We start from the raw sequence: 14,602 nt of genomic DNA, 5'->3' as shown, positions 1-14,602 counted from the left end.
ACTAAAATAAATTGATTTATTTATAGTGGCAAAGTTTAAAAAGAGATTGGAAACCTGCTATGTGATTTACTGTCAGGTGTAAGAAAAGCTATAATTTATACACAATAATATGTCTACAAATAAAAATATGTTCAGGTAGTTATCAAACTTTATATCTTACAAGCAGGAATGTTAAGAACAAGAGAATGTCAAGGACTATTCACGATTATAAAGTTGTCCTTACAAAACGATTTCCCAAGAAAATAATAGAAAATTCTATCAATGTTAAATATATAAACTTGGCAAGAATAAGTAAAATGTAAATACCTTGAGTGGAAGAAAAGGCTTGTTCTTCTGCAAAAAGGAAAACAAACATCTCTTAGAAAGTTTCAAACTTCATACATACATATGTAAATATAAGTTAGATTTATGTGTATATATATATATATATATATATATATATATATATATATATATATGTATATACAAACAGCATCCCTATGTTAATTCACATTCACAAAGTGACAATTTTCAGTACATTTTACCCCGGTGAAACCATAGTCCTTCTCTTAATATCATGCTTACAAAGCCCAAGTATGTCAAAACTATGCTATTAGTTTTTGAATTCTCAGGTAAAATAAAAATAATAGAAAAAAAAGAGAGCTTTGGAATTAATTTCAAGTCTGCAAAAGACTTTGAAAAGACTTCTGGAAAAATTTTCCCAAATGCATTCCTTTACTGAGATGATGATTATTGATTGAGTACTTACTATATTCTAGACATTATACCACATTCTAGGATAAAATACGATCGAGTTATAGAAATTCTCTGCCCCCAGTGAGCTTAGTTCAATGTGAGATATAGAACAAAAAAAAGAAAAGAGAGAAAGAAGGAAGGAAGGAGGAAGGAAGGAAGGAAGAGAAAGAAGAAAGAAAGAAAGAAAGAAAGAATAAAGAAAGAAAGAAGGAAGGAAGGAAGGAGGAAGGAAGGGAGACAAAAAGAGAAAGAAGGAAGGAAAGAGAAAGAAAGAAAAGAAAAGAAAGAAAGCCATACAGTGTGATGACAGATGAGAAGAAATGTGATACAGAAACAACTATGAGGATCACCTAATTCAGACTCCCAGGGTTGGTGGCTGGCTGGTGGAGGAGGTGTTAGAGAGGGTTTCGTGGGTACATTTAGTCTGTGACCTCAAGGATTATGGACAGCTACCTTAGTCCTAGAATAAGAAGAAGTTGGGATTTATCTTGCAGGCTTTAGCCATCGGCAAGAGGTGTTAAGGGGAGGTCTAATGGAGAAGCATTTCAATTTTCGATCAGTCTTGTTATGAAATGGAAGATAGATTATCAGAAGGCAAAGCTGGGAACAGGAAAATGAGGAGACTTAAAGAAAAGCATATGAGAAGGATGATGTCCTACGTGAGGAAAATGGTACCCACAACTCAAAAAAAAAATGGGATTCATGAAACACTTAGGAAGTAGTCATCAAGGTTTTGTAAAGCTTTGAATGCAAGGAGGAGGAGGAATAATTGGAAAGACTCTCAAGTTGGTAACTGAACATCTTAGTGAACTGCAGTAGGGAGACTGTGGATGCTTTCACTGAGTGAAAGAACAAAGGAAAACAGGTGGGAGGGGAGCATCTGATACGCCTGAGACTTCTGCGTGAAAACGCTTAGCAGCGCTATCTGTGAAGGTGAGCAGCTCAGGCTATACATCTGGGCTGAGGCTGCAGATCAGCATATGGACAGATATTACAGCTGTGGAGGTGACGATTCCAAGTCATATAAAAGAGGAGCATCCAGGATAGAACCCTAAAGGTTAATGTTGAAGGAGAGCCCAGCAAAGGCGACCTAACATTCCATGCAGTGGAGACACCGAAGTCAACAAGACTTCAGAGTGAGGGTTGTTTCAAGAAGGAAATGATTGAACTAAGACGAGTACTAACATGGGTCACTGGATTGATCACTAGGGTCTGTGGGAATGTTGGGAAAACCGGCTTTATTGGCGTGATGGGAACTGGATTCCATCCACATCGAGTAAGACGTGGATCCATCCGCCATCTTAGTAAGAGACAATTAAATAAAGAGATCATAAAGTTCTCCCCTAAATGACAGTCAACTCACCTTGTGAAAGGGCGGCAAGCAGCAGATGGAAGTATGGGTGCGTGAGTATTTAAGGTACTTCCTGCCTTGAGATTTTATTTTCTGAGAATAAACTGATCTGAAAAAACTCTCTCCCCTCAGAAGCACCATCAGAGGTGTATGACCCAGTATTCGTCAATCACATTTCCTGGCTTATTCCTCAAAATAAAATGTATTTTTGTATTTTATATATGTATATGTAAAATATATATTATATAAATATGTGTAATTAAAATATATTTTTTAAAATATATAAAATACTTTCTTATTATAGTACTCTATGTTTTCTTCCTTTTCTTTAAATTTATTTTATTGAAGTATAGTTGATTCTACTTTTTCTTAACCATTCATACTTAATATTGTTTTAAATTTATATTATTTGCATTTTTGTCCCTCCTCTTTAGTCAGCTTTTATCTTTCTATCCCATAATATAAAATGACTTTTTTAAAGTTTTTTTTAAAGTTTTTATCTTCCTGTTAATAGTCTTCCCTTTCCTCTTGTTTATTCTTATTTCCTTCTAAATAAAGTTCTTAGAATTGTGTTGATTTGTAAAAAAAAAAAAAAAAAGTAATAAGAGAAATAAAATATCAGCCTATCAGTAACTAACGTCTTGTGTTTTAAGTGAAGAAAAAATAGCCCTCGTGGTAATTGTTCATAAAGAATTTAGCATATTGCCACATTCAAAATATTCAAGTTAGTTTAAGTGTATGAACACATGTCATAGAAGACACCCCTCTTCTTCATCTGAGAAATCTATAAGGTTTTAAGTATCTAAAGCTATTCTGATGTGCCGCTTCTCGGTATAAACACTTAAATCCTTGGAACTTCAGACAAGTTCACTTGATTCAGTCAGGTCCCAGAAAGATGTATCGTTTTGCTGGCATGCTATTAGTGGCTGCTTTTGAACATGATGAAGGTATGGTCCTTTTCCCTGGAAAAGCTCATAACCCATAAGACATAGAGATAGAGATAGAGATTTAATCTTCAGTGGTCTGCACAGACATTTAAGTCATAGATGTACTTTATTATGACTAATAAATAAAATCCTGTCCACCTGAGGTCAGCAAGAATCCCACAAGATGAGGATGCTGAAGAAGAGAAGAAGCTTTGGCTACATAGCAAAGAGTCTTGCGCATAGTATGTGGTCCACAAGTCATTACTGAATGATTCTGAGCATGAGTAAATGCAAGGGAGAAATCAGACCTGAAAACAGCAGCTTTGGGACAAAAGCCAAGAGCGAGCATTAGAGACTAGGTGAGGAGACTGAATGTTGTCCTGAGTGATGGAATCAATTAATATAGAGGAAAAATCAAATAGTAGATTTGATGACAGAGAAAAGAGAAATCTTAATGGTACCCATACTAGCTCCATCACTAATTCCACAGACCACTCTAATCTATTGTTCTGATCTATTAATTTTTTGCCACTAAAATATGTAACACAAATGACATAGAGCATTTTATAACAAGGAATTATAATTTATCACATATTTATTGTGGACATGAGAAAAGAAATGATGGCACAACAAGGAAGCTATTTCTTTTTCACCTAAGAACTATGAAGACTAGAATAAATCTGCTAGAAATGTTTCCAACCAGTAGACGACTTATCAGGCCACATTTGTGTCAAATGCCCCAGAGATACTCATTTAATTCCAACTGGTTTGAAAGCAATGCATTTCTTTAAAGGAAATAGATGATGTTCAGTATTTTAGTCTAAGTTTGGAAAATGAGAGCAAGCTAAGTCACCAAAATGAAGAAGACAGTTACTAGAGATTTGTCTTTTTTAAAGAACATTTCAGAAATAATATTTTATTACTAATTACTAATGTGTATTGAGTGTTTACTGGGTACCAGGCAGTACGCTAAGCCTTTTGCTTGTATTTTCTTTCTGAAGCATCAAAGCAACCCTCAGGAGCTCAGAGAAGACGGATGCCTTGACCAAGCTCTCGGGGCTGGTCCAGGCTAGCCAGGGCTTGACCCTGAGCCCGTCTGACTCCGCAGGCCATCTCTCCACCCTCCGGCATCCTGCTTTCCCCATCAACTTGGGCCTCTAGCCTTTCTCTCCATTTGACCTTTCAGCCAGGAAATTCTTTTAGCCAGTGTTTTAGGTTCCATAGAGGTCAGTGTTTATGAAAAGCTCAGAAGTTGAGTAAAAAAGCATCTTAATCAGGATCGGACCTCAGAGTAAATGACTCATAGTGTTACGAAGGCTAAAATAAACTTGACCCTAAATAGAGACGTTCAGACTAAATTATAGTTTGCTAAGTGAATGCTCTCTGTATGGTACAGACCAATATCAGAAAATCCAGTGGCGTGTCAATTTAACTTACTACAGGATATTATTTTGACAGGAAAGGCAACAAAACAACAGTAACATCAAAAGAATTACAACTCACACATCTCTTGTTTAGCTGTGAAGAGGTTTCTGGAGTTTGGGAATAGAATAATAACATATCTGTATATCTATATATCTATAAGTTATCTATCTGTACCTATATCTACATATTTCTGGTCTAATCATGGTCTCATATCTAACATTTCCCCAAATCCTTTAACCTTCAATGCAACAAAATTCAGCGTCCATGGAACACAACATAATATCTAAACATTGATCACACTTCCTTTCTTCTCTGTTCCTGTTTACTTCCCATAAAAGCTTCTCACATTGAATATGCATTTTCTTTTCTATCCATTTATCTCAGAAGCTGATTCTAAATTTGTCCACTCAGTGATTTTAGTGTATTAAAACACAGATGCTTATGTTTTATTTCATTTTTTTATAGAGTATTACACACACACACACACACAGAGCCTTCTATCTTTTTGAAAGAAAATTCCAAGCCCTAGGCAACACAGTTTATACTCAGTGTAAGATTAAAACCGCTTGTTCTCATGGTCACAAAATCCCTATAAGCAGATTTGCAGTCCCTGTAACAATTTTAGTCAACATGATAAATCATGTGAAAATTATTTAAGCACTCAAAATATAGGATAGAAGCACTTGAAAATAAAATTTTACAAATGTAAGCCATTCCCAAATTTAAGCCAACATTTTTAAGAAAATATTCAGGCACTACAGCAATGTAACTGGAAATGACACTTTCATTTCAATAAGCTATATCCACTAGACTACATACATTTTTAAAAAATATTTCAATTAGTTTTTAAAACATCAAAAAATTAACTACAATTCGGAAAGTAGGAACACATATAAAGACAATCTACATGAAATAGACTAGTTATAAATCTAAGTAATATCTAAAGGACATATCCAGCCCCCAAATAATGTGCTGACTTTTATATTAATGTGCACTGACAAATACTTCCGCAGAGGCTGTCTCGCCACACAAGATAAAGTAGCAGATGGGAATTCCCTGGTGGTCCAATGGTTAGGACTCCCCGCCCTCACTGCCGAGGACCCAGGTTCAATCCCTGATCAGGGAACTAAGATCCCACAAGCCCCGAGGTCTGGCGAAAAATAAACAAAAACAAACAAACAAAAACATGATAAAGTAGAGGATGGGTGAAGTTACTTAAATATTTAGAGGAGACAATATTACCATATGTCTGCATAATTTGTCAATGTCTCATCACGTTTTGTAATTCTTCAAGTGTCCGTTGCATTTCAGACATTATCAGAACGTTAGCAAAATCATAGACAGAGGGGACTGTGCTGAATTCTCATCACCGAACAGGAAGACCTGATGAGACGGGTTGTATGAGGTATTTAACTATGTCGCGATCTACCCACTTAGCTGCTGGGTTTGGTCACAGAGGGATCTGCTCGGCCAGCAGAGTTAATGTGGTTACGTCTGTTGCCTGATGTAGGTGGACAGCCCTGCTGTCTTTATACCCAAGTTTATGTATGACTAGAAAGCAATCATCTACTGATAGTGGAGTCAAATAGACCTGGAAAAGCAAATAAAACATCTACCTAAAGCACTTAATAACTATGTACAATAAATACCTATTTAAAAATTAGGAGATTGTATTAATATAAATAGCATTACAATATGTGTAGACATTATATGCGAACAATGCTGTGAGGGTGTGGAAAACAGGTAAAGAAAAATATGTGAAATAGCGGCAGGAAATAGGAGGTCACAGGCTTAGGGTGTGACAGTAAAGAGAAGGTGTCAGGATTTCTCAAAGTGTGAACTGCATTGAATGGTCTCTTAGATTCTACACACACATCACATCCAATAAATATAATAAAAGAGAGCACTGTTGTATACCTTGTGTTTCTATATATTATCCTTTGACTTTTACTCCTCTGGGGATAATATTTTCTACACCATTTTTTAACATACGTTAAGTGCCCGTTTTCATTATTTAGACAAAGGACTATTTATAAATCTTCCAGTAGGTGGCACCATAGCACCAAAAATCTGCAAACCATTTCCCAGCGTTATAATCCTGCTGTTGTGAATCACCCATGGAATTGACTAGGTACATTAAACAAATGAAAATGTAGTTAACAGACCACTTGATCTTCAGAGCTGTGTTATTCTAACACGTGTCTTGTTATTGAATTTACCTTTCCCAATGTGTTTCTTTTACAACTCAAAATGTTCAAGTGATTGCAAATCAAAGCTACCTTGAAGTTGCACCCCTAAGTCCCCCATCAGAGATTTCAGCAAAAACTAGGAATCAATTGAGTGAAAATGACATTTCAAAAGACATGCTTGGGCTTTGAATACCAACTGTTCCCATCACCGCCCACCACCCTGACCCCCCACTTCCTCAGAAGGAATGGAACACCATTTCCAAAGAGAATTAAATCTGTCTAGTTCAGCAAATCTGAGAAAAGTACAAGGACAGAAGGGTGAAACAGAAGAGATGAAATAAATGCTGATTTTCAGCATCCAGCCTAAAATGAATGGTCTCATGTTTTGAAGGTTGAGAATGCACACCTGACCTCCATAAACATAAAGGCAATACAAAAATGGAAAAAACAAATCAAGACAAAAAACACAGGTCAACTAAAACAGATATGTATGGTTTTCCTTGCTTACTAAGGCAGGATAATAATAAAGCAGATAAAGAAAAATAAAAGGATTCTACCTTTACTTATTCTGTAAATGTGATATATGGTCCACAAACAGCAAATCCAATAAATGCATGAAATTACTAAGGACCTGTGGAGTAAGTCCTTTGTGCAAATGACAAACAAAGCGTTAGCTGGATTTCAGAGAATCATAGGAAGTAGCCTTTCCTTCCCTCCACCAGTAAATATAATAATTATAGCAAGAGTTTTCTGAAATGTTATGTATCAGACACTATGCAAACCTCTTTACATGTTTTTGCCCTTAATCATCCCAGCAAGTCAATGAGTTAGCAATTATTTTTCCTATTTTATAGGGAACAAAACTGATACTTCAAGGAGCTTCATCAGTCACACACCTAGGAAGTGGTAGGTGTGAAGGAGTCTATCCAATACTAGTTTTCTTATGCTTCATGCAGGATTTGTGTTAAAACATTGCTTGTATTGTTATAAGTGCCTGGAGTCCTGCAGATAAAATAGTTGCTGCTGACCACCAGAAAATAATTTTAGACATTTCAACTGGTATAGAAACATAGGATTTTAATATCTATTGACATGTAGCTCCTTTGATAGATAAGGAAACTAAGTCTCATTGAGTTTAAATGCCTTTCTGATTTCATGCAATTTAGTAAGACCCATGACTTATAAGCTCCATCAATTATGACAGAATTTCAACATACCTATTGGGGAACCTCACTCTGAAATACAATGGACTTCCAAGAAACTTAGACTGAAGCCTCTAAGAAGAAGGACTGAGATCAAGATAAACAGAAGACAGACCTGGGAGGAACAAGACAGTTCAAGGAGAACACAAACCGCTAAAACCAACTATAATTCATCTTCTCAGAAATGAGACAACGTTGCATGCGTGAACAAAACAAGGGGTATTAAAAAGCAACATTCCAAGAAGAAGAAAGGAAGTCAATGGATACTGGCTAAAATCTTTGGAAAAAAGAAAAAGAAACTGCAGAACAACAGACAACACCATTTAGAAATGGTGAAATATCTTTGTGTTTGCTTCTGGAAAGATGGAGGATGAGGGGTGGGATGGGGGCAAAAGATTGTCTTTTACTATAGAACTTACAGTCCTGTGTAAACTCTCCACACACACACACACACACACACACACACACACACTTGAAAAAAACACAAATAAGAAAGAAAGGTATCAATTTGTAAAATTCAGTTAAGGATAAATAAGGCAAATGCACTTGGCCTTTGAGTGGAACAAAATTTTAAAATTCTTAATTTTTTAAATACAGCGATCATATCTAGCTATCTAGAGGTTGTCATACTTAGTGAAGTAAGTCAGATAGAGAAAGACAAATATCATATGATATCGCTTATACGTGGAATCCTAAAAAGTGGTACAAATGAACTTATTTACAAAACAGAAATAGAGTCACAGATGTAGAAAACAAACTTACGGTTACCAAGGGGGAAAGGGGGTGGGGGAGGGATAAATTGGGAGATGGGGATTGACACATACATGCTACTATATATAAAATAGATAACTAATAAGGACCCACTGTATAGCACAGGGAACTTTGCTCAATACTCTGTAATGACCTATATGGGAAAAGAATCTTAAAAAGAGTGGATATATTTGTATGCATAACTGATCCACTCTGCTGTACAGCAGAAACTAACACAACATTGTACATCAACTCTACTCCAATAAAAATTAATTTAAAATAAATAAATAAATAAACCAATCATATCTGGCTGTCTCCCAAACAACTGTCATGTGCCACATCACAAATATTCTTGTTCTCACGTGAGCACGTGTGAGTACACACACATCCACCTCTAAAACTAGGCGTGCATTTACGTCTTTTATATTTGGCTTAAAACATGCTATCAATTTTAGCCATTGTAATTAACTAACAAATAAAAAAATAATAATAAATGCAAGATGACCATCTATAAAAGATTGGTTATTTTGCCTTACTTTCTATCTTAAAATATGTATCTATAAGTCATGGGGGGAAAAAAAACGAGATTATCACTTCTTGGGTATTGATGGCCAACCTGGAGTCTTTGATTCAGACTTGAATGTCTTAAAATGGCCCATAGTCAATTTTTTTTTCAGAAGTACTTCATGCTACATGTCCCCTGGAGAGATATATAAAGTGTGTTAATATAGCAAAGGCAAAGAGAAAATTTATGCAGCTGTTTAACCCAGAATCTCTCAAAAGCATTTGACAAAAACCCATTTTTTTCCACGTGTGCAGGGATCTGTGGGCTGGTATTTTCTTAAAGCTCTGATGATGGTGGGGAACCAGGGTTAAGAATAATTGGTGAAAATACTTCCTCACACATTGACTCTATAAAAACATTTCTCAGAATAGGTTTATTTATGTATTAAATGTCTTTTTATTTCTTATGAAAAAGTCTGTTTTCCTTTATTGAAATCCAGGGATAAACACCACATTTATAAAATATACTTCAGATAGCAAAAACTTTTTAATTCTATTAATCTCTTAGTAAGCATGCTTTTGTAGCTCTTTGCTTTCTCTAGGATAGGGTAAGATCGTAGTCAAAGAAATTGAAAGAGTCATCGAAGGATGTTTGCACAAGTCGTGAAATTATTTTACTAGTGTCTTTAGTACTATTAATAGTTTTTACTATTTAATAACCGGCTCCTGTGTGAATGGCACTATGATAAATAAATGTATGTATTACTTCATTTAATCAGACACCCCACAAAGTAGATAGCATTGTCCTCTTTTTACAGAGGAAGGCTCAATAAATAAATCTATGCAAGGCTAAAGAGCTCATTGCAAGAGGAGTTTGGTTTTAAATGCAGATCTGACTTTAAAGAGCGTCACACTTGTTCAACTACACACTGCCATAAGGGAAAGATATTTAACGCTAAATCCAGCAGTTACTCTAAACAGACCCCAAATGAGTAAAATATCACGTGTGGACCATCAAAATGGGATTCAGAGTTAAGTCCCACATTGAAATGTGTTTTTAAAAAGTGCAAATTAAGAGAGGTAGATTCTTATTTAGAGAAAAGTTGGAGGGTGGAGAAGCTGGGAAGGCGGGGAGGGGATGTGAACAGACCTCAGACAAACTAAAACCAAGCTGGGACCTTATCCTTCAGTATTTTTACCCAAATCCTCAAGGAAGGAAAAATAGAACACGCCTGAAAATGGTTTACTGTTATTACGGGCATGCTTTAAAACTAAACAAACAAACAAAAAAGACTGTGCTGATCAAACCTACGTTTCCTAAAACAAGTGGGGAGAGGGAGAGACACGGTGGGCAGGTTCCCGGTTGGCGGGTCATTGAAAGCTGGGGGCGGGGCTGCGCGTTGACTCAGTTCTGCGTCAAGGCCAGCGACTGGCAACACCATCCGCAGATTGTTTTAGACGAATCAGGAGTGAAATCTAAATCATACTCTTTTTTTTGGTGAACTAAGTACAAGATAACAAGAGGTAAACAGAAGATCCACGCTAGACTGTAGGGACTCCGCCTAACCAACTGGTCTTCCGTTGGTTTATTTATTTATTTATTTTAAATGAATTTTTATTGGAGTAGAGTTGCAAACAGCATCCCAGGGTCGGCCGAGGCTGCCCAGAAGGGAAGGGAAATAAAAGCAAAGTCTGATACACGCGCTACTAACTTCTTCTCATTTCCCTTTGCTGAAAACTCCGAAGAGAAACACTCGACTGACTTTCAAAATCATTAAAGGAACCGCGCCTAACGGGAAAAGCTCCCCTTTCAGATAGAATAGGTTTTCAACACGCTCTCCTCGCCAGACGGCTGTTTGCACAGTGAAGAGCACACCGGTGGCTTTTCTGCTCTTGTGGTTTCTCCTCCTCGGGGTACTTCTGTTTTTCTTTTTCTGAGTCTTTATAGGAAAGGAAGAGGTGTAGCTGGTGCGGTTAAGCGCACAAGCCTTTGCAAATGGTGCAGCGGGTTGCCATGGCAACGGCCGCAGCAGCCCCATCTCGGAGTTAAACCACAACTTCTCTAGTTTATAGTTTATGGTGAAGCCGGCTGATAAGACAATGAGCTCCTGCAGCAAAACTGAAGTTCAGGGTGATTTGTTTTTGTTTCAGTGAAAAGGTGTTTCAAAGAGAAGATTGAGGATTAGGACGATGATTTGTTTCGCTTGGAAGCACTTCGTTTTGAAAGGCATTTGCAAATCATATGTTTTTCTCTTTTTTTGTTGTTGTCTGTTTGTTTGTTTTGCGGTACGCGGACCTCTCACTGTTGTGGCCTCTCCCGTTGCGGAGCACAGGCTACAGACGCGGAGGCTCAGCGGCCATGGCTCACGGGCCCAGCCGCTCCGCGGCATGTGGGATCTTCCCGGACCGGAGCACGAACCCGTGTCCCCTGCTTCTGCAGGCGGACTCTTAACCACTGCGCCACCAGGGAAGCCCGCAAATCATATTTTAGTGAGAAAAAAAAAGTTAAATCCAATCGTCTCTTCAGTAACATAAAAAGTCACCCTCTCTTGGGCTCGCAGTGAAACTGGATTCATTCATTACATAATGCAACTTGGAAAAAACAGGTTCCAAAGAGAAAAGTAAGACAAACGTGCTTATTTGTAAATAGAATTCACACTCCTTTAACCTCAAGATTATGAAATGACCAGAGTGGAGGTGAGGATATTTCACAAAGCACACAGCTCTTTATCATCACTTACAGATGTTACTCTCCCACTATGACATACCACATACCACCCTTTGCAAGCAAATGTTCTGAGCTAAATAAGTTAAGTAACTTCCTTAATATCACACTTGAAGTCTCCTGAAAGTTCACGCCTGAGAACACAGAAACGTACAGGTGAGCTTTGCTACCTTTGCCATGTTAACCGACACACTTCAGCCCTGATCGGTAACCATTTTCCATGCTGAGCATTTCTACCAACGGTCTTAGGTCTTAGCTAAAGATAATTAGCTTATGATATAGAAAATATTAAAATAATATATGAACATCCATAAATTAACTACCCTGGAAAAGGTCATGAGATCATTTGTATTGAACATTTTCAGAAAGATTCATATTGGGTCGGTTTCTCGTGGCTTTTTATGTCAGGAACCTTCTCTCTCTTGAGTAAAAAGAGGAATGTTTTTGGAATACCTACTCTCCTCAGAATATCTCTGGGTGGTGTTATTACGCTTGTTTTAGAAATAAGGCGGCTGACAGTTTGTATAAATTGAATTCAATGAATACATAGAGTGATAAGTAACAGTGCAGAAACTCAAGCCCAGGCCTACCAGACACCAAAGCTCTTGCATGTTTTTACTAACCACATAAGGCCACCTCCTGGGACTGCAGGATACAGGGTAACCATTTCACTTTATTCTCGAACTTTGGTACATAGGCCGTGAATATCTAGTATCTGGGGTCTGGGCTTCTGTCCTTTTCCCTGCGCTTTCCCCTAGTCTGACTACTTATCCTATCCTATTTCACCAACCTTTATACTCAGCTCTAAACCGTGACTCCCCCTTTCCCCATGCATTTTATTTTTTTGGCCACACCATGTGGCACGTGGGATCTTAGTTCCCGGACCAAGGATCAAAACAGCGCCCCCTGCACTGGGAGCGTGGAGTCTTAACCACTGGACCACCAGGGAAGTCCCCCTCCACACCCCGTGCATTTTAGGTAGTGTCGCGAGTCCACTTTTACCATGTAGTGATATGCTTCATTCTTGCTAAAATATTTTAGTAGAAGATTCCAGAATCTTTACTATTATTATTGAAAGTCCTTCCCACTCTATCTCCAAGTTGCCTTTTCAATAACATTATCAATATTCTTTAATGAAATCACTTATTTCATTTCAAATTCAGTTCAAACGCAATTTATTGTCACCCAATAGGATTTCAGCACACGCCTCCTCTCTCCCTTTCAGTTTAATTTTACCCTAGCCTGGGATATCTTTCCTTCTTTGAATGACCCTGATTCATAGCCTTCCCCAAGACTTGATTCAAAATCCAACTTCATGACAATTTTCCTGGTCCCCTCAGGCCACCAAAGTCTTCTAACATTTAGAATAATAATAATGTGTAGCACTCTTGGGGATGCATATCATAGATCGACTTATCTAGTTAGTTATCTCTTTACATGGAATGTTCCAGTTAAGATCATAGATGTTTGGAACCAGCATAGGAGGGTTTGAATCTCTCCATTGCCACTCTCTAGCTGTGTGACCTTGGAAAAGTGACATACCCTCTCTGAACCTCAGTTCTTCTCCCGTTAATCTATAATATCTGCTCATAGGGCTGTATGGCTATTAGGTAAGACAATGTCTGTGAAGCCCTTAAGTGCACTGGACCCTTAAGTAGTCATTGAGCCCTTCCTCACTTAGGAACTCAAAAAATGATACTAATCACTGTTTTTGTCATCATCACCATGATTATCACCTTTGGGCATTTGACTTGTTAACTCTATTTGTGTTTCTTAAAGGTGCTGGTGAATCGTCATCCCTTGTATTTTATACAGTGGCTAATTTATGGAAGGTAAATAATAAATATCTTGGGTTTTAGTCTTAGTATATTTTGTACTTGGTAAGACAACATTGAGCAATATAATTTTGAAACTCATTGTAATATATGGTATGTGTCATTTCTCAATAAGATGAAATGGTATTGTGGTTCCTCTTGTCATTTTCATGTGCTTTTGAATTTTCACGTACATCTCTATTTATGTCATGCATTGAAGAACAGAATGTAAAACTATACCCATAACGAACTGGGCTTTGCATGGTATTCACACTGACCTGGTTTTGAATCCTAGCTCAGCCAGTTAGGACCTTGTACAGGCTAAACAGTATTTGTGAGCTTTGTTCTCCTTGTATGTAGAGACAGAACCACCACACCTCATGTATGTACAGGTACATAGGAGATTAGATGGAGTAATACTTGCAGAGGGCTTCCCAAAATGGACAGCAAGCACACAGGTGATGTTGAATAAATGTTCAGTACAGCAACACCCATCCACCCCTCTGCCTTTCACACTCAGTGGCCATCAGTGGTCATCATTTTCAGATGAGAGTCAGGAATCCAGTGGTAGTTAAAACTACCATTTTAAGAGGCTCTCAGGGCTGAACCATCTGTTTATTTAATTGGCACACAAAATCTCATTTTAGTTTTCATCATGGGTCGGGTAAGAATCTATATGTGCCTACTGTCTTGAATTATGAATGTTTGCAGACTTTTTCTATGGTTAATGCAACTTGTACTGGGCAAGAAAGGAAAGAATCTGAGTTCCACACCCAGAATATTAGCATTCCGTGTTCCCTTAGCTTGGATGTGCTTTTCATATCCAATGCTGCATTTTCTATATTCCTTTTGCATGCCCCCCATCCCTTGGAGGGCTTTGAAAAAATTTTATCAAAGCAAGGCTTATGAGTGACCATGAAGATACCAGACCTCAAAAACACGTGGTTTCCCAATGACCGATCATCTGCGATTTCCATCTCG

General features: G+C 37.6%; 1 protein-coding gene across 2 annotated transcripts in view; it reads right to left on the bottom strand.

Annotated features, from left to right (window-relative positions):
- The window catches only part of PTPRC (protein tyrosine phosphatase receptor type C), a 123,098-nt gene that overhangs the window by 68,073 nt on the left and 40,423 nt on the right, over nt 1–14,602 (bottom strand). For both annotated transcript variants that reach the window (XM_067729837.1, XM_067729838.1), the window contains exon 3: nt 307–333. In XM_067729837.1, the coding sequence (XP_067585938.1) occupies nt 307–333 (27 nt within the window). The remainder of the gene's footprint in view (nt 1–306; nt 334–14,602) is intronic.

This window comes from Pseudorca crassidens, chromosome 2 (assembly GCF_039906515.1).
Source record: "Pseudorca crassidens isolate mPseCra1 chromosome 2, mPseCra1.hap1, whole genome shotgun sequence".
In the NCBI taxonomy this organism is placed as follows: domain Eukaryota; kingdom Metazoa; phylum Chordata; class Mammalia; order Artiodactyla; family Delphinidae; genus Pseudorca; species Pseudorca crassidens.
Note: the sequence above shows the minus strand (reverse complement) of the source record. Positions and strands in the feature narration are given on the sequence as shown.